At 42.2% G+C, this 23,296-nt stretch overlaps 1 protein-coding gene across 6 annotated transcripts in view; it reads left to right on the plus strand.

Moving 5' to 3' along the window:
- TTC7A (tetratricopeptide repeat domain 7A) overlaps positions 1-23,296 on the plus strand; it is a 168,253-nt gene that overhangs the window by 90,711 nt on the left and 54,246 nt on the right. For all 6 annotated transcript variants that reach the window (XR_008970572.1, XR_008970571.1, XM_057396978.1 and 3 more), the window contains one exon: positions 21,984-22,100. Coding sequence is in view for 4 of the 6 variants with exons in the window: in XM_057396978.1 (XP_057252961.1) it covers positions 21,984-22,100 (117 nt within the window). In the remaining 2 variants the exon portion in view is untranslated. The remainder of the gene's footprint in view (positions 1-21,983; positions 22,101-23,296) is intronic.

Below are 23,296 nucleotides of genomic sequence, written 5' to 3' on the forward strand. Positions count from 1 at the left end.
TCCTCCTCAAAAAGAGGAGGGAGGGGGGATATGTTCAGACTTGCTGAAGAACTCACCAGGGAACAGAAGCTGAATATAGTAACTTTTCAGGCACAGGTGTGGTTTTTCACTTCTGAAAATAAGGAAAGCCCTTGCTCTTCCCTGTCCCAGAAACACTGGCAATAATTGCATCTTAGATGGTAAGTGTACTTCTCATTGAAGAAGTGTACTATTGACACGAATGTCTGCAGAACCAAGTATGTAAGCAGGCATAGTCGTAGTATTTGATATTAGTCAGTGCTCATGTTACTGAATGGTTTAGTTTTTGTTAGTCAAGGAAAAAGAAGGATGAATGGAGAGGTTATAATCGAAGATGAGACTGACGTAGAAGTTCTGCATTGCCAACATGTCTTTTAAAATGCTCACATACATTTTGCAATATGCTAACATTTTTGCAACACCAAGCAGATAATATGAATAATTTTTGTCTTTCCTTTATTCATTTTCACCTTGGCTTGAAGCTTCCTGTTCTGCACGTAGCTCAGCAGTAAGTTTGTTTTAAGACTATTTCAGGAGGAAGGGTGAAAACAAGGATTGAGACCTATATGGTCTAACCAAGTTCGCAGTCAGTAACAGAATTCTTCCTACATACACCGACAGAAAATTCAACCCAGAACTACAAAAGTAAATGTAGAATTGTGTTTCTAAGCCCTGTGGCTGGAAATGTGAACTGATGGAAATCTTGCAGGTCAGGAAATGAGTGCAGTGACCTCTGCTCCATATGCCTCTATCAGGTGGACAAGTGTCAAGAAGGTGATAACTACCACCTGAAATGAAGGTCATATCTATAAGCAGTTGTGCTGCTGGAATTCAGAGTGAAGAGACTCCTGAACATCTTTTTTTAACCTTTTTGTCCCAGAATCTGGCCCTTCATGTCTGCCATCTGAGCACATGAAATGACTTGAGGTTATTCTGTAGCTTTTCTTTTTATTTTCTCAGGACAAGGTCAATGTCCTTCTGTTGTTGGCATTTAGCACAGTGGTTCTCTGAACCCAGCTGAGACTATAGCGTGCCACTGCAGTCAGTGTAATGAACAGGAGAGATGGCCAGTGGGCAAAGGGAGCTGCAAGGAGTGCTACTGAGTGAAAGAGGAATCTGTGCCTCCCACCCCATGAGTTTCAGTAATCAGTCATTCTGTCTGGTTCTTCAGAAATTAGATATTTGCTGTGTTGGGTAGAAAGCTTGGCTTAATAAATTGTGGTAATACTTAAGTGTGCAGCCTAGCAAAGTAAGAATGACATGACGTGAAACAAAGGGATACAATAGAGGGATGAGGATCATCTTTGGAGTCTTTTCCAGCCCTTCCCATACTATTGCAGTGGAAGTGCTTGGAGAGGCTGTACTGCAAAAATGGCACTTTAGGTGAGGAATGTGGGACATCTGCCCAGCCCCAGGTGCCCATGCCAGCATCCATGGCCCCACCAGGAGCGAGGTGCTCCCTGACACGTAAGGATGCAGAAAGATAGATGCTGGCTGCTGGGCCATCCTGAGTGGGAGTGAGAAAGAGCTGGTGCACCAGTTGCAAAGGGTATGTCCATCCTGCTGGGGCTGCTCCTCGTGGGGATATGGCTGGGCTGGATTCATCCCATCTCCTTGGGCTGCTGCTGGCAGTCTCCATAGAGATGTGGATCTGTGCTGCTTGTGCTCACACTCTTGAGCCTTGCAGACCCCATGGGCTGCCTTGGACCGTGCAGCAGCTTTTCAGCTGGGCATCGACTACTTTAGAGTTGTGCACCATGGTACTGAGAGTTAATGATTTGGAGGGGTTTTTTTTGCATCCAAAGCGCTTGTGTGAATTAATGCTTTTTCTTACACAATTGCATGTAGGAGTCAGGGTACATATACTAAATTATCTTTCAATCAAAAACATTCCCTTGAAACTAAACTGTATGGTACATTTCTTGTTTATTGCTCTAGTATTAAAGCCGATGGAAATGCTGGAGAATCTTTTGTTGCCAGGGGTGCAATCTATGTCCCCCCCTTAATCATGAGGCTGCACATTGTCAGTTTGGAAATTGCTACTGGAAAAAGGTTTGGTTTTTCAAATCCCCTTTAAAAACAGGAAAAACAAAATATAATAGATGTACTCTTTGGAGCCTCTATACCAGGTGATTTTTCCAACACAAAAGGTGTTGAAACCTGCTCTAACAGCAGCTCTGGGATTACGTTGCTTCCTTCTCAGTGACAGCCAGCAATTGCCTGCTGCTTCCCTGTCAAGCAGGGGCATAGCCCTGAGCAGAAGAGGAAGGGAGACACTGTAGGGTGGTGATGTCCAAGTGGGTGTCTGTGTGTTTCTTAGGGAGTGTAAAAACAAGCACATGTTAAACTTCTGCAATGTTAGTTCTGTTCTTTAAGCCCTATGATGATATTGTGAAGGCCATGGCAGGGGGGGGTTGGAACTTGATGATCTTAAGGTCCTTTCCAACCCTAACTATTCTATGATTCTATGAAATAAGATGCAGGAAGGAATGTTGTATGCGGCTTGTTATTTGTGATAGCTACATTGGAAAGCATGTAAAGGGTTCTAGTACAGATTTGTGATGTTCTAGAGGTAAAACTGGTCTTACAAGAATGAAATATCTCCTTCAGATGCCTCACCCGCTCAGAACATTCCTAATCCTTGCAATACACTTTTGTCATTGGATGTGCATCAGGTATTAGTTTAGACTTTGCTCATTTCTCCACCTAGTTCTCCTGCAGACTTCTATTGCAAAAAGATGTGTTTTAGACATGGCAATATCCACTTCTGATCTCATATAAGGGGCCCTTGCACACAGCGGAGCCGGTGTCTCATTTTGCAAGTTATAACAGTACGTGCCTTGAATTCTGGATGTAAGCAATATCCTAGCTGAAAAATAACTTAATCTTTTCTCAACACAGCATAAGCGACAGTACAGTGTAAAGTTGCCAGGCCACAAAAAGCTAGAAGCAGCGCTCACAAATTCTGTGTTCCAGCAGGTACTCATTATGTGCCTACATAGACTAGGCCATTAGTGTGGGATTAGTTGCCAAGTCGTGGGAGAGAGAGAAATCATGGTTTTAGGTGTCTCTGTGAGTACAGGGAAGAACCAGTGAAGCAATTCTGTATCCAAACAGCACCTTAAGGAAATCTTGTTTCTTACAGGATAGGGCAGATTGGCTCTTCAGCACTTAGGAGGCTGTTAATAAGCTGAAAGAGGGGTTGCAAATAATGTCACAGCTAAAACCGAGAAGTGTTGCTCTGCCATTAAGGACAAAGCCACATACAGGTTCTCACAGATGAATGAATAAATTCTAAATGCTTCCTCTGATGTGTGAACGCCAAAATTAACACCACTGATTTCTGCACACTAAGAATAGTACAGGGTGTCAGCACCGAGGGAGGAAGGGAAAGAGTCTTCTCCAGCATTCAGATTGCTTAAAGCTGAAACCGTGTAGCCTAAATGGCTGCATCTTCCATTTCGGAAATGAACTATATAGCCCTGTGTCAGAGAAACCCCTAGTCATTGGCTTGGCCCCAGCCTAAGCGATGCTTTTACTGCAGGAAAACAAGTGTACAGACATGGATTTTCTGACCTTGGTATTTGTAAGTGCTTATCATTGCTTCTGAGCAGGTTCTGTTTGGGCTGATGGCCTTTTAAGAGAAAGCTTAGTGCCTGGGTTTCAAGCTGAAGGGAAGGAAAGCCACACTGTTTTACCCTACCCAAGTAGGGGAAAAAGCAGAGCTGAGAACGGTGCAGATGGCCCGAGTCGGACTGGCACACAGTACCGGAGTATCAGCATCAGATGACTACCTTAAAAAGTGAGGCCCTGTCATCTCCCTGTTTTCACTGGGGATCTCATAAACCACTTTTCCAAGATTATGCATAATAGCAGTTTGTCTGGCTGAAAATATCCCCCAGAAGAACAAGAAAAGAATCTCTGTAAAATCAGAATACATTAAAGGCCAAGGAAGGGAGGGTGTTTCTTTTATTTTCTTACTTGATGTTGCATTTTTATCAGCTTCGTTTGATGAAACTTAACAAAGCAAAACCCTGCAGTTCTGCAGGATGTGTGTTTTCTACCCAGTGCTTTCCGAACTGGCTACAGGCATTTTTCTCCCATCAAATTCAATGGCCTCTCAGCAAATGTTATTAAACTCAATTGCCAATTCCTCCTGTACACGACAGCCACTGCCAACAGCGTAATTGTCCAGGGAGGAAGTCACTGCTTGTCTTACTCAGTCCATCTACATTCCTTCACAGTTTTAGCCTATATCATGAACAATGTTGATTACGAGTTCAGCACTTAAACAGTGCCATTAAACTGTGTGCCCTAATCAGCGTGAGGCACTTTGAGTTGGGCTTGGAATAGGATTTGCAACGGGGACTGTGCGCAGAGCCGGTGCTTTGTGAAGTTTAAGGCTGCAGTTGTGTCGAGGTTTTATATAACAAATGCCTCCTGCCTTAGTCAGGGCCACTTGTAGTGAGGGTAGCTATAGTAACAAAACAAAGTTTCTAGCTAGCGAAGGAATATTTCCAATGAGCAGGACATCAGTGTCTGATCCAGCCCCTGAAATATGCTTATTTATCAGTTTTGTGGGCAGCGCTATTTTAATAGCTGCTACTCTATTTTCAAAGCTATTTAGATGTTTCCATTTGTTTGCTTTTGGGGTGGGTTTTTTTTTTTTGTTTCATTTTTTATTTGTATTCCTAAAACCTATGGAGGGATTTGTTCCTTTTGCTTTCAAATGGAAATGTTCTAATTATATTCCTGCTTTTTAAACTTGTTTTCCTAAAGAAATGGCAGTTTTGCAGTTGGGCTTTTTATAATCTGAGCACTTTTGGAACTATTGGCTGATTTAAAACAAGTTTTGCAGCGTGATAATGAAGTTTCTGCAGGTTTCCTAAGAAGAGCTGGTTGAGTCGAGGCTGGAGGGGCCAGGCAGAGCCGAGCCGTGCTGTGCTGGGGTTAGCAGTGCCAGCAGGATGGAGTTTCATACCACTTGGGAAGGGACAGCTTGTTGCATTTCAGTGAAGAGTATATAAATACCTGCTGTTTCTATGTCTTACATGCTCATTTGCATGTGTAACAAGTGATCGCAGAATGAGTAAGGAAGGTAATGAGGGATGCTGCAAGTGGTACTCAGTACAGCTTAACCAAAACCAAGCTTGCACACGTTGGAGGTGCGGTAGAAGTCTGGGGTCTCAGCATGGTCTGCAGGACTCAGCCTCCCTTGGAAACCTCTGTTAGGTTTTCACAGGAATCCTAACCTGAAAGCAGCAGCCTGGTTAAATAAGGGCCAAAAGAATTATTATTCCCTTAATAAAAAGGTCTCATAAAACTTCAGTGGGGAGCTTTTCTGTTGCCAAACCCATGGTTTATGAGGAGCAGTAAGACATTTTTAAGGGAAGCATGGCATTTGCTGAAGCAAGCTGAAAACACAGTTATTGGCCCCAAAGCTGTGATGGTGTTTGGACACTCTGTGTGCGAGTTTCCTTATCCTGGCTTCGTAAATTAAGAAAGCGCTAGTTTTTAAAGAGATCCCTGACCTTCTCTTCTATTGTCTGTGAATAATTGTGTTTTCTGAAGTTCAGTAACTTTCCACTCAAATGGATGACACATAAATTCACATGAGGAGCCTCCAATAAAACTAAATGCATTGCCGCCCTGGAGTGGACTCTCCCATTCCATGTATTTCCTCTTTCAAGCAACAGCTTCTGGCTTGTAGCCATTTGGTGGTGGAGTATTTGGAGCACCAGGCAAGGAAGTGGAGGTGTGGAAAATAGAAGGGAAAACAGTGAGGGGAAGCCAACATTTGGTGTTTGGACTTGAGGGAAGGTAGAAAATTCATTTCAAGCTCTTACTCAGTTTTATGGGGTCATTCCCATCTAGTGATTTATCTTTTCTGCACAGTCAGATGCTTGCCTGTCCACCAGCAGACAGGAAACAGAAAAGCAGTTCTCTTGCAAAAGCACATTTCCTAGATGGTGAGTAACTGCAGTAAACCATTTCAGCCACAGACTCCTTGCAGTGAAACTCCGTTTGAACCTCCCAGTGGCCCTGTGATGGATCAAACGTTTCGTAATCATTTTGTACAGCACTGAAATGCAGCTGTGATTGAGGAGTAGAGCAGCTCTTTAACAGGCAATAACAATAGCATGTACCAGGTTAGGCTGGGAAGTCTGGAGGAGTAATCTGCCAGTTCAAGTTGGGGAGGTGGCTGTAGAGAGGCAGGATGTAGAGACCAAAGTTGGGGTTTTACCATACTATAATGGCCTAACACCTGTGATCCTGTAAAAATGTGACTTCGGCTCCTTCCTATCTTCAGTTAATGAAAACTTGGGATTTAGACTTCATTTATGGGATGGGTATTAAAAATGATGAATGTTAAGGGGGCAAATGTAATCCTAAAAGACCCAAATAAAAGCTAATTTAAAGTGTTAAGGGAAGCTGGCCAAATATGACTAAATGCATCTCTTTCAGTTGGTGGTTAGAAAGATATTTTTTACTCCCCTAAATCAGCTACAGCACTAAATGCCATAATAGAAACATTCTAAAATTAGTAGAACTGGCTGTTTTTGCTGTCTTTGCTGCACAGTTCTGGTTAGGGTTATTGATGAAAAACTCAACTTTTGCCTTCTCTCTTTTATTAAATCAGTAATAGGATGAGTTAACGGATGCAGTAAGTTTCAGACTATATTCTACATAATGTCAGTTTGTGTTGTTTTCCCAAGAGCATTTAACTTTGTGGTGTTGTGTAACAACTCTAATAAGAGCACAGCAGTTTCTTCATGGTGTTTCCTGCATAACTGTGCTCTTGATTTGTGGTGGATTAGACAGGTTCATCCTTTGGATTGTTAAGAACAAAATTCCCAAGACTGAACATCACAGTTCCCTGCAGGATGGTGGCAGTGTTCAAAACAGATTGCATAGCTCAGTTCTATGGATAAAGGGACCTGAGACTCAGGTGTAATCACTACTGAGGTTGTTCTTTCCTTCTTCTGCCAGCCTACGGTGCTCATAAAAAGTAGTCACAGGTGCTTTGGGGACTGGTCTGCACTCTAAAGCTGAAGGAAAATTGGCCGAGGACCCAAGTGGAGACACAACAGTCACACTATTTCTTTCACTGTTGTAATTTAGGCCTGCTTCCTGAGCAGCAATAATAAACCATGGAATGACTCATTTGACAAGGTGAGTTGCAGTTTAACTTTTATTTATGGCAGCGGCAGAAAAATGTGTCACATGGATGTGTTCCCACGCGCAGCCCATGGGGAGAGGAGAGGGAGGGATGAGTCCAGCGCCCTGGCTGCGTTTTCTTGGTTACATAGGGAGTTTCACAGCTACGCAGTTTAGGCATGGAGGGCTGGTATACGTGAACAGAGCCTCTCCTGTCTGCTGCTGCATGTGCTGCCTGCAGTGAAGCGGGGTACCTTGAGTGGGGATGGAGCGGTTCACGGTGGTGCAGAGATGTACCAAGCCACACCAGGCTTGCGATTAGCTGGTTTAGCAAGAGGGAACAGCACACAGCTTACACGGAGAGGTGAAATGTGTCACTGGCTTAATCCATTTCCTGGGGTAGTCTTTGCTGGGTTAACTCCTACAGGGCTATGTTACAGAGCAAACCAGCTCGATGATGTGTTCTGTGACTTAAGTAGTTGCCTAGCTGATAGCTTTTATGGACTTGGGGAATTTATGTGCTATGGTTCTTATCATGTAGTGGCTTTGCAAAAGTGATATTTTTGTACTTGGGGCTTCAGTTGTCCATTTGTTGTATCCTGAATATAAATACCGGAATTTGTATCCATTGGAAACGTCAAGCTGTCATCTCTTCTGAGCAATCTGGAATACATAAATCTGCAGGGTTTGCTGAAGCAGATTCATTATTATTTACAGTTTTCAGTGGAGAAATGAAGCTGTTTGGGTAACTGGAATCACACTACAAATTCTGCGTTGAGGCTGACTGATGGCAGGTGTTGCCCGAAAAATAAGTTTATACCTGGAGAGACCCGACAGAGCTGTGATCTTGGCATGGAGTGGAAGGAGAAGGGGATTGGGGAAAATTGAATGGAAAGAACTGTACCTATATCAAATCTGCCAGATCTGGCTGCCGTAGAACCTTTTTAAATCGGGAACAAAGTGGAAGAAAAACACACGAGGGGGGAAAAGTCAGTCATGCCATAAGCAATCACAAATCTGATGCACTGAGGAATCTGTCAGCTTCCAGCAGAGCTGGTGTTTCTCCGAATTAATTCATTCTCTGTCTCATTCATGCTAAAAGTGCATTGCAGCTCACTTGTCTGTGCTTTTACTAACTTCTCTAGGGCATTCGGGAAAAAGATGCCCAAGAAGTTTATTGACTGTTGTCCTGAGTACTCTGTGCAGAAATTGACCTCGAGGATGGAATTTACAGTACTGTTTACTCAGCATGTTGGATTTTGTGTTGCCATTTCTGTTGGAGAGAATCATTCGTGCAAGCTGATGCAGGATTTCCTTGAGCACTGGGTAGCAAACGCTGTAGTTACCTTGAGTAAGGGTAGAGTTGCACTGTCCTGGAGTTGCACAAATGAAATACTCATCCGTGCCTCCTGAAGCGAGGTAGCGGTAAGCTGGGCCAGCTGTTTATGTCAGTCACCAGCTTCCCCTTCTCTATAAGCTCCTTTCCCTGGGCTCATTTCCTGAGCCACACAGAGCAGCTCATGGCTGAGTCAAAACCACAGGTTGTGTGTGTGAAAGCCTGAATTCACTGCTGTAGCTTTGCAGAGCTGTCTCACCCAGTCGGCATCCCTACCCACCCTCCCTGGGGCTTTTTCCTCCAAAGACCCTTGTATATGGTAGATGGATTAGATACTTTCATATGCTCTTGCCCTTCTCTTGTGGTTCCAATTTTAGTGTAATTCAGGCCTGTGATGTGACAAATGCCTGCAAAGGGCTCTCATCACCATACAGCTTAGTATGTGTATATAGTATGTGTATATACTGAGACTTTCATAGCTGGTTTCTCTGCTGCTTGGAGTCATCTTGTGCTGAAGCCTGATGAACAGGGTAATTATTTGACAAAGGATTACAGCTCTGAGTCTTTCCTGCTAAGGCTGAAGGAGGCCATTACTTCATCTTATATTAAATAGCACATGGTAATTCTAAACACCTTCTGGATTTGGAATGTATTAAATCTGTTCAAGAACAAAGAACACTGGTTTTTATCTGTGTCTTTCAACAGTTTTTAAGCCAGTCTCTTTATGGCAGGATTTAGTTTATGCCATGTATCTACAGTCAAAGAAAATAAGAATGTCAGCTCTTCCACGGCTGCATCTTGGTGTTGGGAATCTGATTCAAAATGTCAAATTCCAGGCGCACGCTGTGTATTTGAACTGTGCTTCCTCTGGATGTCATTCCCTGAGGGAATTAATTATGGTAGGATATATCACATACATAATGACAGGCTCTGTTAAGCCTTCCGGAGGCAAAACTGCCAATCAGGTCACCAGAGAGCCTGAGTGCTTTCAGTTGCCTTGGAGTAAGTTCTGCGCAGCCACTTTGGTATCCTTTCAGTAAGTTACTTGAGGAAAGGTGTGGATATAGTAATGCAGGTATAATTCCTTCAGTGTGGTGGGAATGGAAAGGAACACTCTACCTGTGTTTCGTATAGATTGGCTTAGACAGAAAAGGAAATAAAACTGAGATCATGTGCTCTGAATTACAGCTTGCTTGCACAATGGCCTTTTAAGAGGGAAAGTGGAGGCAAACATGAATGCAAAGTGTTGTTTATGCCTAATGGTAAAACACAGGACGGTTTCATGCTTTCAGGTTGACATCTGTTCCTCCCCTTCAGGCTTATTTCAAGGAAAAGCTGGTACATGCTGCTACCTTATGAGAAGGCAGAGATTATAAATATACGATTCTGATTTATCCTGAACTAACAGGGTCCGTGAAACAGAATAAACACAGGGGTTTCACTGTGTCCTGTCAGCAGGAACGGCTGCACGGTTCAGTCCAGCCTCCTCCTGCCCCCCTTCTGAGATGTGGAGATGCGGATCTGACCCGGAGCACCTTGGAGCTCTGCTGCAGGCCTGTTGTGCCAGTTGGTGCCGGCAGCCCTGCAGAGGCCAGGCGCTTCCCCATGGGGTTTCTCTCCTTCGCTCAGGAGAAGAGAAAGTATTAAGTCTGTTCTGTATGAAAAGGTAGGGCTTGTTATTCATCATCACTGCTGTTCACTTCTTTTCAGTTGCAGGATGCTTATGGAAGAGCTGAACAGGTTTGTGGGTTGTTTTGGGGTCTTTTTGTGAGTCACTGGGAGTGTTAAAAACAACACTTCTCTTTTTCATTTTTTTCTCTTTTTCGTTCTAATTTGCAGGCTAGAATTCTGCAAATGAATAGTTTATTTGAAGGGATAAAGTAGGAAGCCAGCAGGTACAAGCTGATCAAACTGCACTGACCCTGCGCTTCATTTCTGTGTTTATCTGATGCATGCTCATTTTTAGGGAGCTGCAGACAGCCTGCCTGAGCTTTTCTGACTTGAATCTGGAGTGCCAGATCCCCAGCTCATTTAAGAAGATGGAAATCCATTCATTTCAGCTGAACAGAGCCAGTTCCCTTCAGCTCGCTGTCTGGCCCTGAATGTTTAGTTCCTTTTGCCTGCTTCATTGCAGCTATTAGCGCGAAGTTGTGGAGCAAATTTCAGGTTTTAAAAGCACTGTGACATTAAAAACACGTAAAGGTCAGTGGTTGCTAAGTGCTGGGCTGTTTCTCCAAAAGAAAAAGCTTTCCAGTAATCTGTGGGTGAGGAGCCCAAAAGTTAAGCCAAAAAATGCTGGTCCTGTCACCTGCACTGTACGGCATAAATTAGACCTGGTTTTCAACAGTTTCCTTCTATCCAGCTTTTCAGTTCTGTTCGCAGTTTTACACTGAGGTGTGTTTTCAGGCTATTATTGAAAGGCCAAATACTGCTCTTTTTCAACGCTTAAAATGTCCTAATTGCATGTTTTCCCAGAGGATTTTCTTTAATCACATGTGCAGTGCTTGGGAGCTGTGGCGTTGTGTCATCTTTTCCCAGCACATCTGGAAGATCTGTCACGTTGGGGTGTAATAGATACTGCAGAAGAATAATCCATTAATCTGATTTTAGGCTCAATCTGCCATGGATTCTCTCTTTATTCCTGTTTTTTTTTTAACCATTCATGTATTTCTCACCTTTCTCTTGAGGCTTTTAGTTCTTGTTGGCAGTTCTAATTGAAACGAGCTGGGTATTTCTGACAGGTTGAGAGGCTGCTGCTTTTTCTTTGTTACTCATAAGCAGTGACTCAGCTCTTTTGTACAGTGTAAGGTGTGTTTGCTCGAGTCATACGTGCAATAGTGAGGTTACGATTTCCAGCAAGGGTAAGAAATGAAGCTTCACATTTGAATTACAGCCTGCAAGATCCTGGTCTACATTAGTGCTCAGCTGAACCGGGCACAGCTCTCTGCTAGGAAAAAGCCTTGTCCTGAAGTAGTAGTCAAGGATGCAAGCTGTGGAGCTGGGTTCTACAAGTAGGCACTTGGTGTGTATAGTTGTTATGTGGTTTAGGAAGAAAATATAGAAAATTGGTTTATGTTTAATCATATTTGTGCTGAAGAAACAAAGAATATTTAGGTTAAAGTGGAATGCGTAAGCGGCAGCACACACAGTGTTTCTACATATATTGAAGAAGCTGGATTTATTACAAAATAGAGTTGGTTGGGCTGTGCTTCCAGTGTGTGTTGAAATCACGGTGACCCCTTTCAGTATGACTGTGAACATACAGAGCTGTTCACTGTTATACCCTGAGTTTGATTTTGTCTCAGTGTAATGGTTAAGGGGAGCTATCACAGTATCAGTTCATCTGGCTAGCTCGATATCCGTGGGGAACCCATACCATGTGTGAGGGTAACAACATGACAAACAGTGCTGTCATTGCCACAGCCAGGCTGCGTGGTCTCAACCTGGCAGGGGTTAAGGGCTGCAAGTCCTGACCCTGCAATCAGCTTTGTGCAGCATGAAACAGAACTATGAAGGAGCTGTATAAGGAAATACAGTGCATCTCCAGAAACATGAACATCATTTTGTCTGGTTTCTGCAAGGCAGTGTGCTCTGTCGAGCCAAATGGTAAGGACAGGTTTTGTTAGGTTAACTTAATCGTGCCAGGGAAGGACTGAGTGAAACTGCTGTAGCACAGTCTTCAGCACATCTGCCTCTTGAAGTGGAGACCTGGGTCTGTACGCTGATTTTTAGCTCTGCATTAAAGGTCAGGCTCCTGTGTGTTCCTGCTGCTAACTGTGCTGTGTTCAGCTGGCGCTGGTGCTGACACAGACTGCAATTACATCATGGTTTTGCTTTGCAGACTTAGACAAATACAGTTCCTGCTAGTAGCAATATACCCGTTTCTTTCTCTAGGATTTTCCTTGGTGAAGCCACCAGTTTTCTGTTTATCACAACCCAGGTTTGTTCTAGATTAGGTGGGTTTTTTTCCTTCTGAAGTGAAGGAGCTTTTGTCTGTCTTCGCTTCTGTCTCTGCTTTCACCTTTAAGCATGTCTTTCACCATCCTTTTTTTAGGCTGGTATAGAAACTTGCTCCTCTGGATCTTACTGAACGAGCTCACCTTATAAAAAGCAGTGCCTCTGAACTGCCATAAGTATATGGTGAGTTGTCTTAGCCAGAACAAAGGTTGAAACATGCCCACATACACCCCAGAACCAGTATCCTGTAGTGAAACTCAGTGGTTTTGGCAGGTTGATTTCCCTCTTCTTCACCTCCCTTGAGACATGCAGACAGTGAATGCTGTGTATCGGCAGACTCTGGCCCTTCATGTGTTAGTCATATTTGTACTTTGTCCTTTGCAAAGTTAAGCAGTTAAGAGAGATTCCTAATCCTTCTCCTCATGAGGAGCTGAATCTACTGAGGTTCCTAAGCGCATGCTTAGTTTGAAGGAGAGGAAGAACTGACTTCTTGTTGACTTCAGCAAGACTTAAAGGTGAAGACCTTTTCTAAGTGCTTTGCTGGAGTAGTGCCAAAGTGGCAGAAATTATATTGCCCCAAAATAAAATGATAGCAAGAGTGAGATCTGTTTTAACAGCATTGCATAATGCAGTTTGAAAGAGAGAACTTATTTTACCCTGAGCCTATTGTTTTATAGCAAAGCCAGATTTGTGTGGTTCCACTTTACTAGGACAGTGGAGGTGCGATGCAGTTTCAGGCTGTTGGCTTCAAGTAGCAGCAGCCTGTAAGACTTCATAAATATGTCAAGTTGGGGAGAAATGTTTTATTAATCCTGTTGGGGGGGTTCTGCTTTACCATATTTTGTTGCATGATTCATACCACTATGAGTGGGCTGCTATCACTGTTTATGACCTTGACACTAGGTTAATTAGGAGGCATTCGGATATGTGAATCAGGATTCTGACATAGCTTTCCAGACAGAAGGTGTGTTCTTGGAAGTTGCTGTCAATGGTACTTTTTTAGCCAGAATTCTGGAATCCTTTCCTTTAAAAGCTGCCTAATCCTAGAACATCCTAGAAGCTTCTCTGAAAAATACAGCAGTTAGAAGTGTAAGTGAAGCATCCAGTTCTGCAGTCTTTGGGGATAGGGAGTATTGGCAGCATATTAAGTACTTCAGCTTAGTCCTGTTAATGCTCTTTTCATGTCTGGCAGGACCTCAGCTCAGCAATTAGAGACCCTAGGCCTGGTTTCCTTTTCCATTTCTGTAAATCAAAAGTTATTACAGTGGTTGTGGCAGCATGATAGTTCTTAGTTCTGCCCTTCCAAATGAATTCTTATTTCATCAGGGCTGGATTTACCTGGGGGCACAGCTGATGAAATTCTGCAGAATGAGGCCCAACAGATGAAAAAATGGTTTGGAAGTGATGTTAGTTAGAGAGGAACTCAACCTGCTTTCCTTCCTGCACACAGATAGCTCTGAAGTTGAGAGCACCAGTATCAAGAGATCAAATGTAAAGGCTATGTTGGAAGGCAGTGTTGAAGAATGTAGCTCTCCAAATGCTTTGCAAAGGTCATTCCTGTTAGCTGCTTTGCAGTTAGAACTGAAGCACAGGGAGCTGAAATGACTTGACCAAGACAGGCCAAGAAGCCATCAGAGAGCAGGAAATGGAGCATGACTCTTCCATGTCCCCAGCCCTAGCTATAAGATATTGACCACACTGCCACTGCAGTCAAAATACAGTGGGACATGGTTTCCAGTACATCTCTGAGATTGCAATGTAAGTGACTGTTCCCAAGCACAAATGAGATACTGCAGCACGGAGTCACCTGAATTTAAGTGCCAGGGCTCACATCTGCTGGAGAAGTTCTACATTGAGCTCCCACTGAATTCATAATCAACGTTAAATGGGAGGTAGACATCTAAGCTCCTAGCCTTGGATGCTTGAGACCTAGCCCTGGTTTCCAGGTGTGCTCGTGCGGTGTCCAGTGCAATGGGAACTACTTAGTGTAGTTGGAACCTGTCAGAGAAAAAAACAAATCACAAAACAATGTGTGGAGACACTTGCAAATTACACCTTAGTTTAACATCTTTGGAAGAGTCGCAAAGGAAAGTCTCATACACTGTTCTTACAGAGGGAAATGGCATGTAAAAAGTTGGTGTAAATACTCTGCATAGCAAAACTTGTAATTGTGAAGATTATTTTTGTCTTTACTCAGGGCAGATAAAGACTGAAATACACAAATGATTTGTGATGGCACAAAATTGTTTTGTTGCCAGTTCATCAGGGTTGGAGAAAGATGAGAACTCTTTTCAGGTGAATCACCCAAATGATCCTATGTAACACAGGGTGAGAGAAGGGTTTTTATCAGCTCTGTTAACAGTTTGCTTCATTTCTGTGTTCTTAAGGAAAAGCAAAATACCACAAGCCTGGGATTCAAAGTGGATGATCTAGCTGAAGGAAGACAGTAATTCCGATCACTCTTTTTTGGTGCCTTCTTTTCTTGGCTATGACTAGATATGGCTCGATGCTGAAGAAGGGTGAAGACAAGACAGACTTTCAGTGCATTGGGATTTTTTTCCTGCAGCAAATCAGTGCGCTTTTTCATTCAGTGCATTATTAGTTGGGGTGTTTTTTTCCCTTCCAGTGACTTATCTGGGTTTAGCAGATAAAGGGTGTTTGTTTCAAGACCTCCTTCCAGTGCACGTGGCATTTTTTGGGTGGGCCACATCATTATTGACTCATATATTGTCTCACAGATGATCTCTGTGTTATAAGTGAATCTGAGGGACCTGAACGCTGGAATAGGTTTGTGAGCCAGTGGCTGCCCCTTTGGTTTTGTTGTGTAGTCTCTGACAGGTTGGGCTGCAGCCCTGGCTTTTCTGAACACATCTTTTTCTGTTTCCCTCCTACTGGATGAGCAAGAGCCTTGTAGGTGCTTTTTGTCATGAGGCTAAGCCTAGCAAACTGTCTTTTCATGTGAGCTTTTAAATAGCATAGAGACTACCTCTCTGGAAGCTGTTCTCACCCTATGCTGTGCTGTTGCATTCATAGGTCATGCAGCAATGTTAGTTAAATTGCTGGTGCCGTGCAAGACTGGGGTTCTGAGCAGGGCATTTTTCTAAAGGAGATACCAGCTGCTAATTTTCCTGAGCTTGGAAAATGAAACCAACAGCTCTTTGGATATAATACAGGCTTCTTGGTTTTATTTTTTATTCATGCTGGGGGGTAAATGAGCAGGGAGCCATAAAAAAAAAAAGAGGACTCTGTGTCTGTAAAAGTATATGATCAATTTATTTTTGTAGGGAAAGTGATAGATAACATGGCACAGCATGAAGTTATAAAAGGAGGTTGCAGTCAGCGTTGCTGGCATTACTTTAACTGGAGAATGTGCCCTTAAATGTCAGGAGACTGCGGGAAGCGCTGAGTTATTTGAGAAGACAGCAACTTTGATGTTGATGTTATCAACAAAAATGCAGGAGATTAAGAGTAGCTCTCCAATTTGGCCAACTTTATTTCTTATTGATAACGTGACTCAGGGATTGCGCAGGTGCTCTGGGAAGGTTAATGAAACCATAATGGTTATGGTGAAAGACTATGCATTAACTAATTGGTTTGTATGGGTGACTCAGGGCTGAAACTAAACTCAGTGACTGATAAACTGAGCAGCTGATTTGCTGTGAAGATACTACAGTTCCAGATACACTGTCCTCTCATGTTGGCAGAGAAAACAAGACCGGAGAATCTGAGTTATAAAAAGAACATGGGCTGCAGTCTTGTCTCTACTGCATCAAAATGTAAGAGTGGCCATTCCTGATCAAACCTAAGGGCTTCAGCAGGGCATCTCATGAACACACAGGGAAAAGCATGTAGAAACGTGGCAGCAGGGTGATCCTACCCCTCGTGTGTCATCCCTGCTGCTGTCAGCTGAGGGGTTCAGAGGCTTTTGGAGCCAGAGATTGCGCTAGGTTGTGTTTAATGCCTTGATGGGACTGCCATCCATGAATTTAATCCCTTTCTGAACCTATTTATGTGTCTCCTCAGAACATCCTGTAGCAATGGGGCTTGCACTTGTGCTGTATGAAAAAGCATTTAATGTGCTCATTTTAAATCCATTTCTTGATTGATTTCTTGGATATTCCTTCTTTCATTGAAACAGCACAGACTGCTTTGATTTCCCGATCTTCTTCATGTAATTAATGATTTCATAAATCTGTCATCTCTTGTCTCAGCCTCTTTTCCAGGCTGAGAAGTTGGTCTATTATCTCCATATATCAAGAGTGTTCCAAATCTTCTATCGTTCTTGTCTCCTCCATCTTCTTTCCAGCTCTGTTAGTTCAGTTCATGTCCTGCACCCAGCTATATTCTCCTTTTGCATCTATTACCTTAAAAAGGCAGAAACTAATTCAAGAGTTCAGTGATCAAAACGTTGGGGGTTTTAATTCATGCCTCGCTTCCTTGGCCATCTACCCATCCAAGCTGTGGCTTTTCATTGGAGCTGCTGCACAATATTTATCTGGGATTCAGAGAGGTAGGAGGGTGAGCATTGGGTCCAGTGGCACTTGCATGCTGCTTCAGCACGCCATCAGTCACTCACTGGATAAAGTGCATTTGCTGTCCTTGGAGCTGTGACTGGGATTCTGGTTTCTCTCTCCAGGCAAATGTTTGTAAGAACACACAGACAGACACATGCATCCTCTTATTTAATAAAACAAAGGAACAAAGTGCACATTAGTTCTAGAAGTTCAGTATCTTCACACTACATTCAGATTGTCTCTCTGAATTGGGACACATTGCTGCTGGTTTGGGTGTTTTGTTTCCTTTTGTATTCAAAATCCAAAATAACCTAGCAGCTATGTGTGTAGATAGGCAAATCTGGGTAAATAATGAATGACACTGAGGAATGATGGCCCCAATTTGGTAGAGCTTGAAGATCTTTGAGCAGCTGCTGACAAGCTCTGAAAAACTGGAGGGGTTATAAGCAGCCAGTGTATGGCAAAACATAGAGATAAATGACTACATAATGCTCCTGCTTCCTAATTTAGTCTCTCAACCTTGAAATGAGTGGAATGTGTTATTGTTTGTTATAGTAGTAGCATTATTTATTGCTTGTCAGATGATAGGGCACAGAGATCCCATTGTGTTGCTGTATAAATGTGTACTTAAAGGGCTAAAAACTTTTTAGAGCAGCTTTTTAAAGCAGCTTGAAAAAGTCCCAATAATTAACTGATCAATAAATCTTTATACAGTCGTAGAGCATCCGTAAAGTAGTCAATAGGTTATTATTAAACATAGCAACTGACAACTTCTTCCACATATGTGCTCGTAAGCATTTATGGTATACCATACGCACATGGGAAACCTTCTGATGATAAGTATTAACTATTAAACCTTGGTAGATTGTCAACGATACAAAAGAACTGCCTCTTTTCCTCATTATTAATATTACAGAACTGAAAGGCTGAGCATTTAGCCATGTAGGATTAGAAGACTTTCAGGAAGGCTTGGTAGGTGGGTTTGGCCAGCCTTGAGACATGGCGAGTATCAGCAACTGAAATCAGTCTTTATGAAGACAGATGTTGAATTCCTCCTTAAATCAATCAAATTAGCCTGCTTGCTGCTGAATATCTTCCTAGGCTTTCCAGTATTCTAGTCCATCCTTTTCTGTCAGTGCATGGCGTATTATAGTGGTATTTAAGTCATTTGTACTAGTGGCATTTTGATACCTGGCAACCTAACTTTGAATTCTCAGAGCTTCGTATCTCAGCAGAGTCAGCTGTATACAGATGTTAATTTGCCAGGGTTAACGTTTGTGTGTGTTTGCGGCAATAACCCGATGTTACATCAGGGAATAGAAAGCTTTGCATACTGTCCACATACAAGATAAAACCTTTTCCAAGCGGGGGCTTAGAGTCAGGTATCCAGAGTCAGCACTGGTTATTTTCTGTTGCTACTGTCCCTTGCCCATTGTTACAGGAATGATTTGCAAATTTTTTTCTCTTTTATGCTGATGAAGTAGCAATTTATACGTTTGCTTTAGCCCAAATCTGTTTTCATTTTCAGAGGCTAACAAAATTGCCAACGACTATATTGACAATCTTGGGGCTATTTTTGTATGTTGAATCACTTTAATAGTCTGCTGTGCTGAATACCTCAGGCATGCAAAAGGACAGTAAAATGATATTAAGGAAATAAAATAAGGTGAGATCTGAGCATACGTAATTTTTACGTATGCCCCTAAGAGCTGTGTGCAGACAGTGACACCATGCTCATTAGATTTATTTGTAGCAAGAGTGCTGTCTCGGTAATAAAATTGTAAGATCAAGATAAGTGCTACTACTTCAGTGTTTTCCCTATAGTTTTGTTTATCTGGGTTTTCTGTTAGAAAACCTATTAGAAGCTGAGATATACATAGAGCAAACAGCACATACAGCCTGATGTCCTGATTGTATTTCCACCTTTTAGTATCATATTTAATTGCATTGTTTATTTCTGCTCTCAGTATGGTTTTGATTCCTTTTGCCACTTATATTCCCATATATTTTCCTTTTAGTTTGGTTGATTTTGTTATTACATTATTTTATTTATGTATTTTATTATTATGCAGTTCCAAAGGTAAATTATACAACAGCTAACAGCGTGTAGTATCTTCGAGATCTGGTAGGGTTGCACTGCAGAGACAGTTGCTAAAGTTGCATGATTTAACTATGTTAACCTTTGTGTGCCTGTGCCTTATGACTGGTGACAATATTGTGCTGGAACATACGTTATGGTTTTGTGAGATTGAATTTTTCCCTATGTTTCACTAGTTGTTCTGTTCTGAGATAGGACATTGCGCCTTCAGCCAAAGAAGTTGACATACTCTCTCTGTAAACAGTAAATGGCAGACTAATGGAGAGAAGAATTTGAATTCTTTGTCTTTTTAATGTTTAACTGCAATGTTTATATGTACTATGTAGTGATTGTAATTGCCTTTGATAACTATGCCATATATATCCCTAGTAGTATGAAAGGGAGAAAGTACCTTTGATATATCCCTCCTGTAGCAGTTTGACTGTTAATAGGTTCTTCTTTCTTATGTCCTTCTATTTCATTAATATTGAATGATACCTTACAGCATTCAAAAGTGTGGACTTCTTGAGGGATGTTAATATGACTGTTCTCTAAGCCTTGGGCTCCTTGACCACCACCTCTTCTGCTGCAAGGAGGGTCCTACAGTGCTTTAGGTCTTTAATTTTGAAGGTTTGTATAATACTCTGTATACTAAAACCAGTTCAGAGTGGTTGTTTTTTGGACCAGTAGAATATTTGTAACAGGGTAATTGCCAGAAGGAGGGTGATGATGCAGCCTCAGCTCCAAAGAAGCTTGCTTGAGAGTCTTTGCATCAAACCCATATCTTCCATTTGTGCATTACCATTGCTTTCCGGATGCTATCCTGTCTTGCTGAAAAGCATTTAAAGGCTACAGAATCTCTTGTGCATACAAGGAGGTTGCTTCAAAGATAATTTTCTTTGATAGTTACGTGTCTGCATTTACTTGCAAATCTCTGTTTGACTACTTTCAGCTTCCAGCAACTTGGAGTTTCTGATGCCTTTTTTTCCCTTTAGATCAAAGACTCACAATTAGATAATTCTCCATGTAGGTTCTTGCAGACTGGAGCAAAATGATTTCTTTGCTGCTTCTCAGTTAAACCAAATAAACTGAGCCTCTTAAGCTGCTGATAAAATAGGCTTTTCTAACCCTCTGATCACTTGCATAACCTTTTTCTGAACCTCATCCCATTTTTAGTCATCTTTTGTAATTAAAGAGCAAGAGTTAGAAACAGGATTATAATGTCTTGCTGATGCTGTAAACGGGAATAACCACATCTTCCAGCTCCTACTTGATTGTGCTTCCGTATATGGATGCTAAGGGTTGCTCGACCTCTTAACTGCATTGTTGTTCAGGAACTTCACATTTGTGATCTTTTATGATACCATTGCACTCCAGGGTATAACCTCCCATCTTTGTGGTGTGATATATATTCCTTGCTCTTAAGTGATTGATTCTGGATTGTGTTGCATTAAAACAAGTGTCATTCATATGAGCCCATTTAACTAAGGGATAGAGAGCAGCATGCATCACTGGCCAGCTTCCATTGCTAACCACTCATTTGAATTCAGACATGGTTTTAGTGCGTGTCCACTGTTCTTTGTCCCAGCAAAATTTTTGATCAATTCACAGATCTAGCCCCAAAATAGCTACCTGAATCATAGTAATAGCACTTCCTTTCAGTTAGGGGGTCAGCATCTCTAAAGAGCCTAAGTTTGTACGTGGGGAATTTAGTTGAATACTTGTCCTGTGAGGTCAAACTGTAGCAGCAGCCATGAGAAGACTTCCCTATAGCGGTTCATACAGTTGGGCTACATTTTGGCAACTTCACCCCCCAAGAAAAACCCCACTAACGTTGGTTAGTGCAGACTGGCACTGCCAGTTTAGCACATTACTGTAGATACCACAGCATTGACTGCAGATTCCTAATTACTGCAAGCAAAGGATCTCTTATTCAGTTGCAGAGTCTTTTCTAACATCATCTGTGCAGTTGCTGTTGTCTCTTTCTGAAGTTGTTTGGATTCCTCAGGAGCCTGCAGGTCGCATTCACAAAACTGGCTTTAGGATTTTTAACGCTCAGCTGTTCATGTTGTATGCACATAAACGTGTAATTCAGAATGTGTAGGTCGTGGTCTTCATTAAAACATTTAAAGCAGAGAAGTAAATTTACGGTAGTAAATAAATACATTCAATCATCTTGGCGACTAGGCAAAGCAATAGAACGGGTGTTGTGAAGGATGGTGTTAAAAGCCATGCTAACAGCAAGTAGGTTGTGTCACTGCTGAATCTGTCTCCTAACCTCTGCTTGACCTAATTCTCCTGAATTCCAGTGGTCTGTGCAAGTATGTGCTCTCTAGGTGTAAGAATAGTAGCAGCAGCTACTCTGCCTGGAGAAAGAATGTCCAAGGGCTATCAGCTGTCTTGCCTGCAGGCATAAGATGATCGCTGGCTGGGGGTTAAGAAAAGGCATTTCCTTCCTGTGGGGCATTACATAATTATCCGCCTATGTTAAGTGTGTTGGGGCTTTTGTCTGAGGTTTATTATATAAGCCAGTGCTATGAGAAGATGCCAGACTAAGAAAACAGTCTGGCACATGTACTATGGCAGTTCTCTCTTCGTTCTGTTTTTAACGCTGTGCAACGTGAAATGAGAATCGCTGTGTGCTTCACCTTGTTAGCTTGGCAGTGCATTGCTTTTAACACTGTCCTGCCAGCTTTGTGACGCAAATTTGACTGCAGCTGAGGAATATTGTTAATCCTCTCATCTCCTTGTGGGGCATCGGAGTTGAGCCAAATGCAGTGTTTTGTGCTATGGTGTTTGTTTTCATTGCTGCTCATACAATGCAAGTAAAAACGCTGGCTGCCAGGATCTCGCCAGGGCAATGGTGATTCTCCACGTTTATGAGGTGCCAATAAAACACAAGTTATTACTTTTTATCTTGCAGTTTACTGTTCACCAAAGTAAAACTGGAATGGATACATAAAGGACCCGAAGAGGCTCTGGTGACGTGCAGACATATGTTGCAGATGTGGCAGATGGTATATAATGTTTTACAGCACAGGTAAGCTTTCTCCACTAGCAAGTTGGAGATGCAGCTATCTTCTTTAGTTGTCTAGATAGTTATTTTGCAAAAGGGATAATAAACAGTACACTTTAAACAGGCACACATGTAGTATTTCTAGTTGTGATTAAAACAAAAAAAAAAAAAAAACCAAAAGATTTTAATATCCAAGATTTAAAAAATAATCAAAAGTCAAAAAAAAACCACCAAAAAAACCCTAATGAAACAGACAAACAGAAACCCCAACAAAGAAAGAAACCCTCAAGATTTTAAGCTTGAAGCAGCAGTTTCAACAAAGAGTTTCTAGTCTGGATGTCTAAAAAACTCTATCCATATTCAGATGTCCAGAACAGAGGGCAGATTTTGCTGAGCATCCATCAACTATTGTTCACAGTCTGCAGCAGTTGGCACTGCCCAGGAATGTGTGGGGGTGATACAGCCCTGAACTGAGTAAGCCAAGGAAAAGCACATAGCCAAGACTCTGTCATGTGCTGTGGTTGCATGCTGATTGCATAGCCTGGTGCTAACCGGGCAAGGAAAGGAGTGAAGGATGTAGTCTTTCTCCCTCCTCTTGTCTTAGTAAATCTGCGTTTAAATAGTGCTAGGTTCCCTGTTTGTTCCTTCTCTCATCCGCTTCCCCTCCAAAAGGAGAAGTTTAGAAAGTGTGAAAGTTACCAGGTTGGGTTTTCTTCCTTCTCACACCCTTTGAATATTGTCCTAGTCATGATACCACTGTGCAACTACTGTCTTGGGAATGTTATCACTTACCTGTGATGTCTGTAGAGGTTGTGTTTGAGGACAGCATTCCTGATGGCAACAGTCACGACAGCAGACTGATGAAGCCTGTATTGTTCCCAGCTTCTGTATGCATTTCCATAAGCTTTACAAACACCAGAAGTGTATGTACAGAGTGATGCATGTCTATATACAAGTTGTCCTTGAGGGTTTATTAGTAATTCCTTGTTGGTTTAGCTAATGAGCAGCAGACTAAACACAAAAATCAAGATATTTACATAGCAGCAGAGAAGTGGGCTCTTACAGGCTGGAATCATTGATTTCCTTAAACCTTAGTCTCTTTAGCTAAGGATTCAATCATGCACCTCTCACATGAATAATCTTTCTATCCATGAGTAGTCCTCATGAAGCTGATCAAATCCACAGTGAACACTTAAGACAATTGCAAGGGGGGACTGCAG

The sequence above is a fragment of the Pezoporus wallicus genome, unplaced genomic scaffold (genome assembly GCF_028554395.1).
Source record: "Pezoporus wallicus isolate ANWC-B61680 ecotype Strahan unplaced genomic scaffold, APGP_CSIRO_Pwel_v1 contig_8791, whole genome shotgun sequence".
In the NCBI taxonomy this organism is placed as follows: domain Eukaryota; kingdom Metazoa; phylum Chordata; class Aves; order Psittaciformes; family Psittacidae; genus Pezoporus; species Pezoporus wallicus.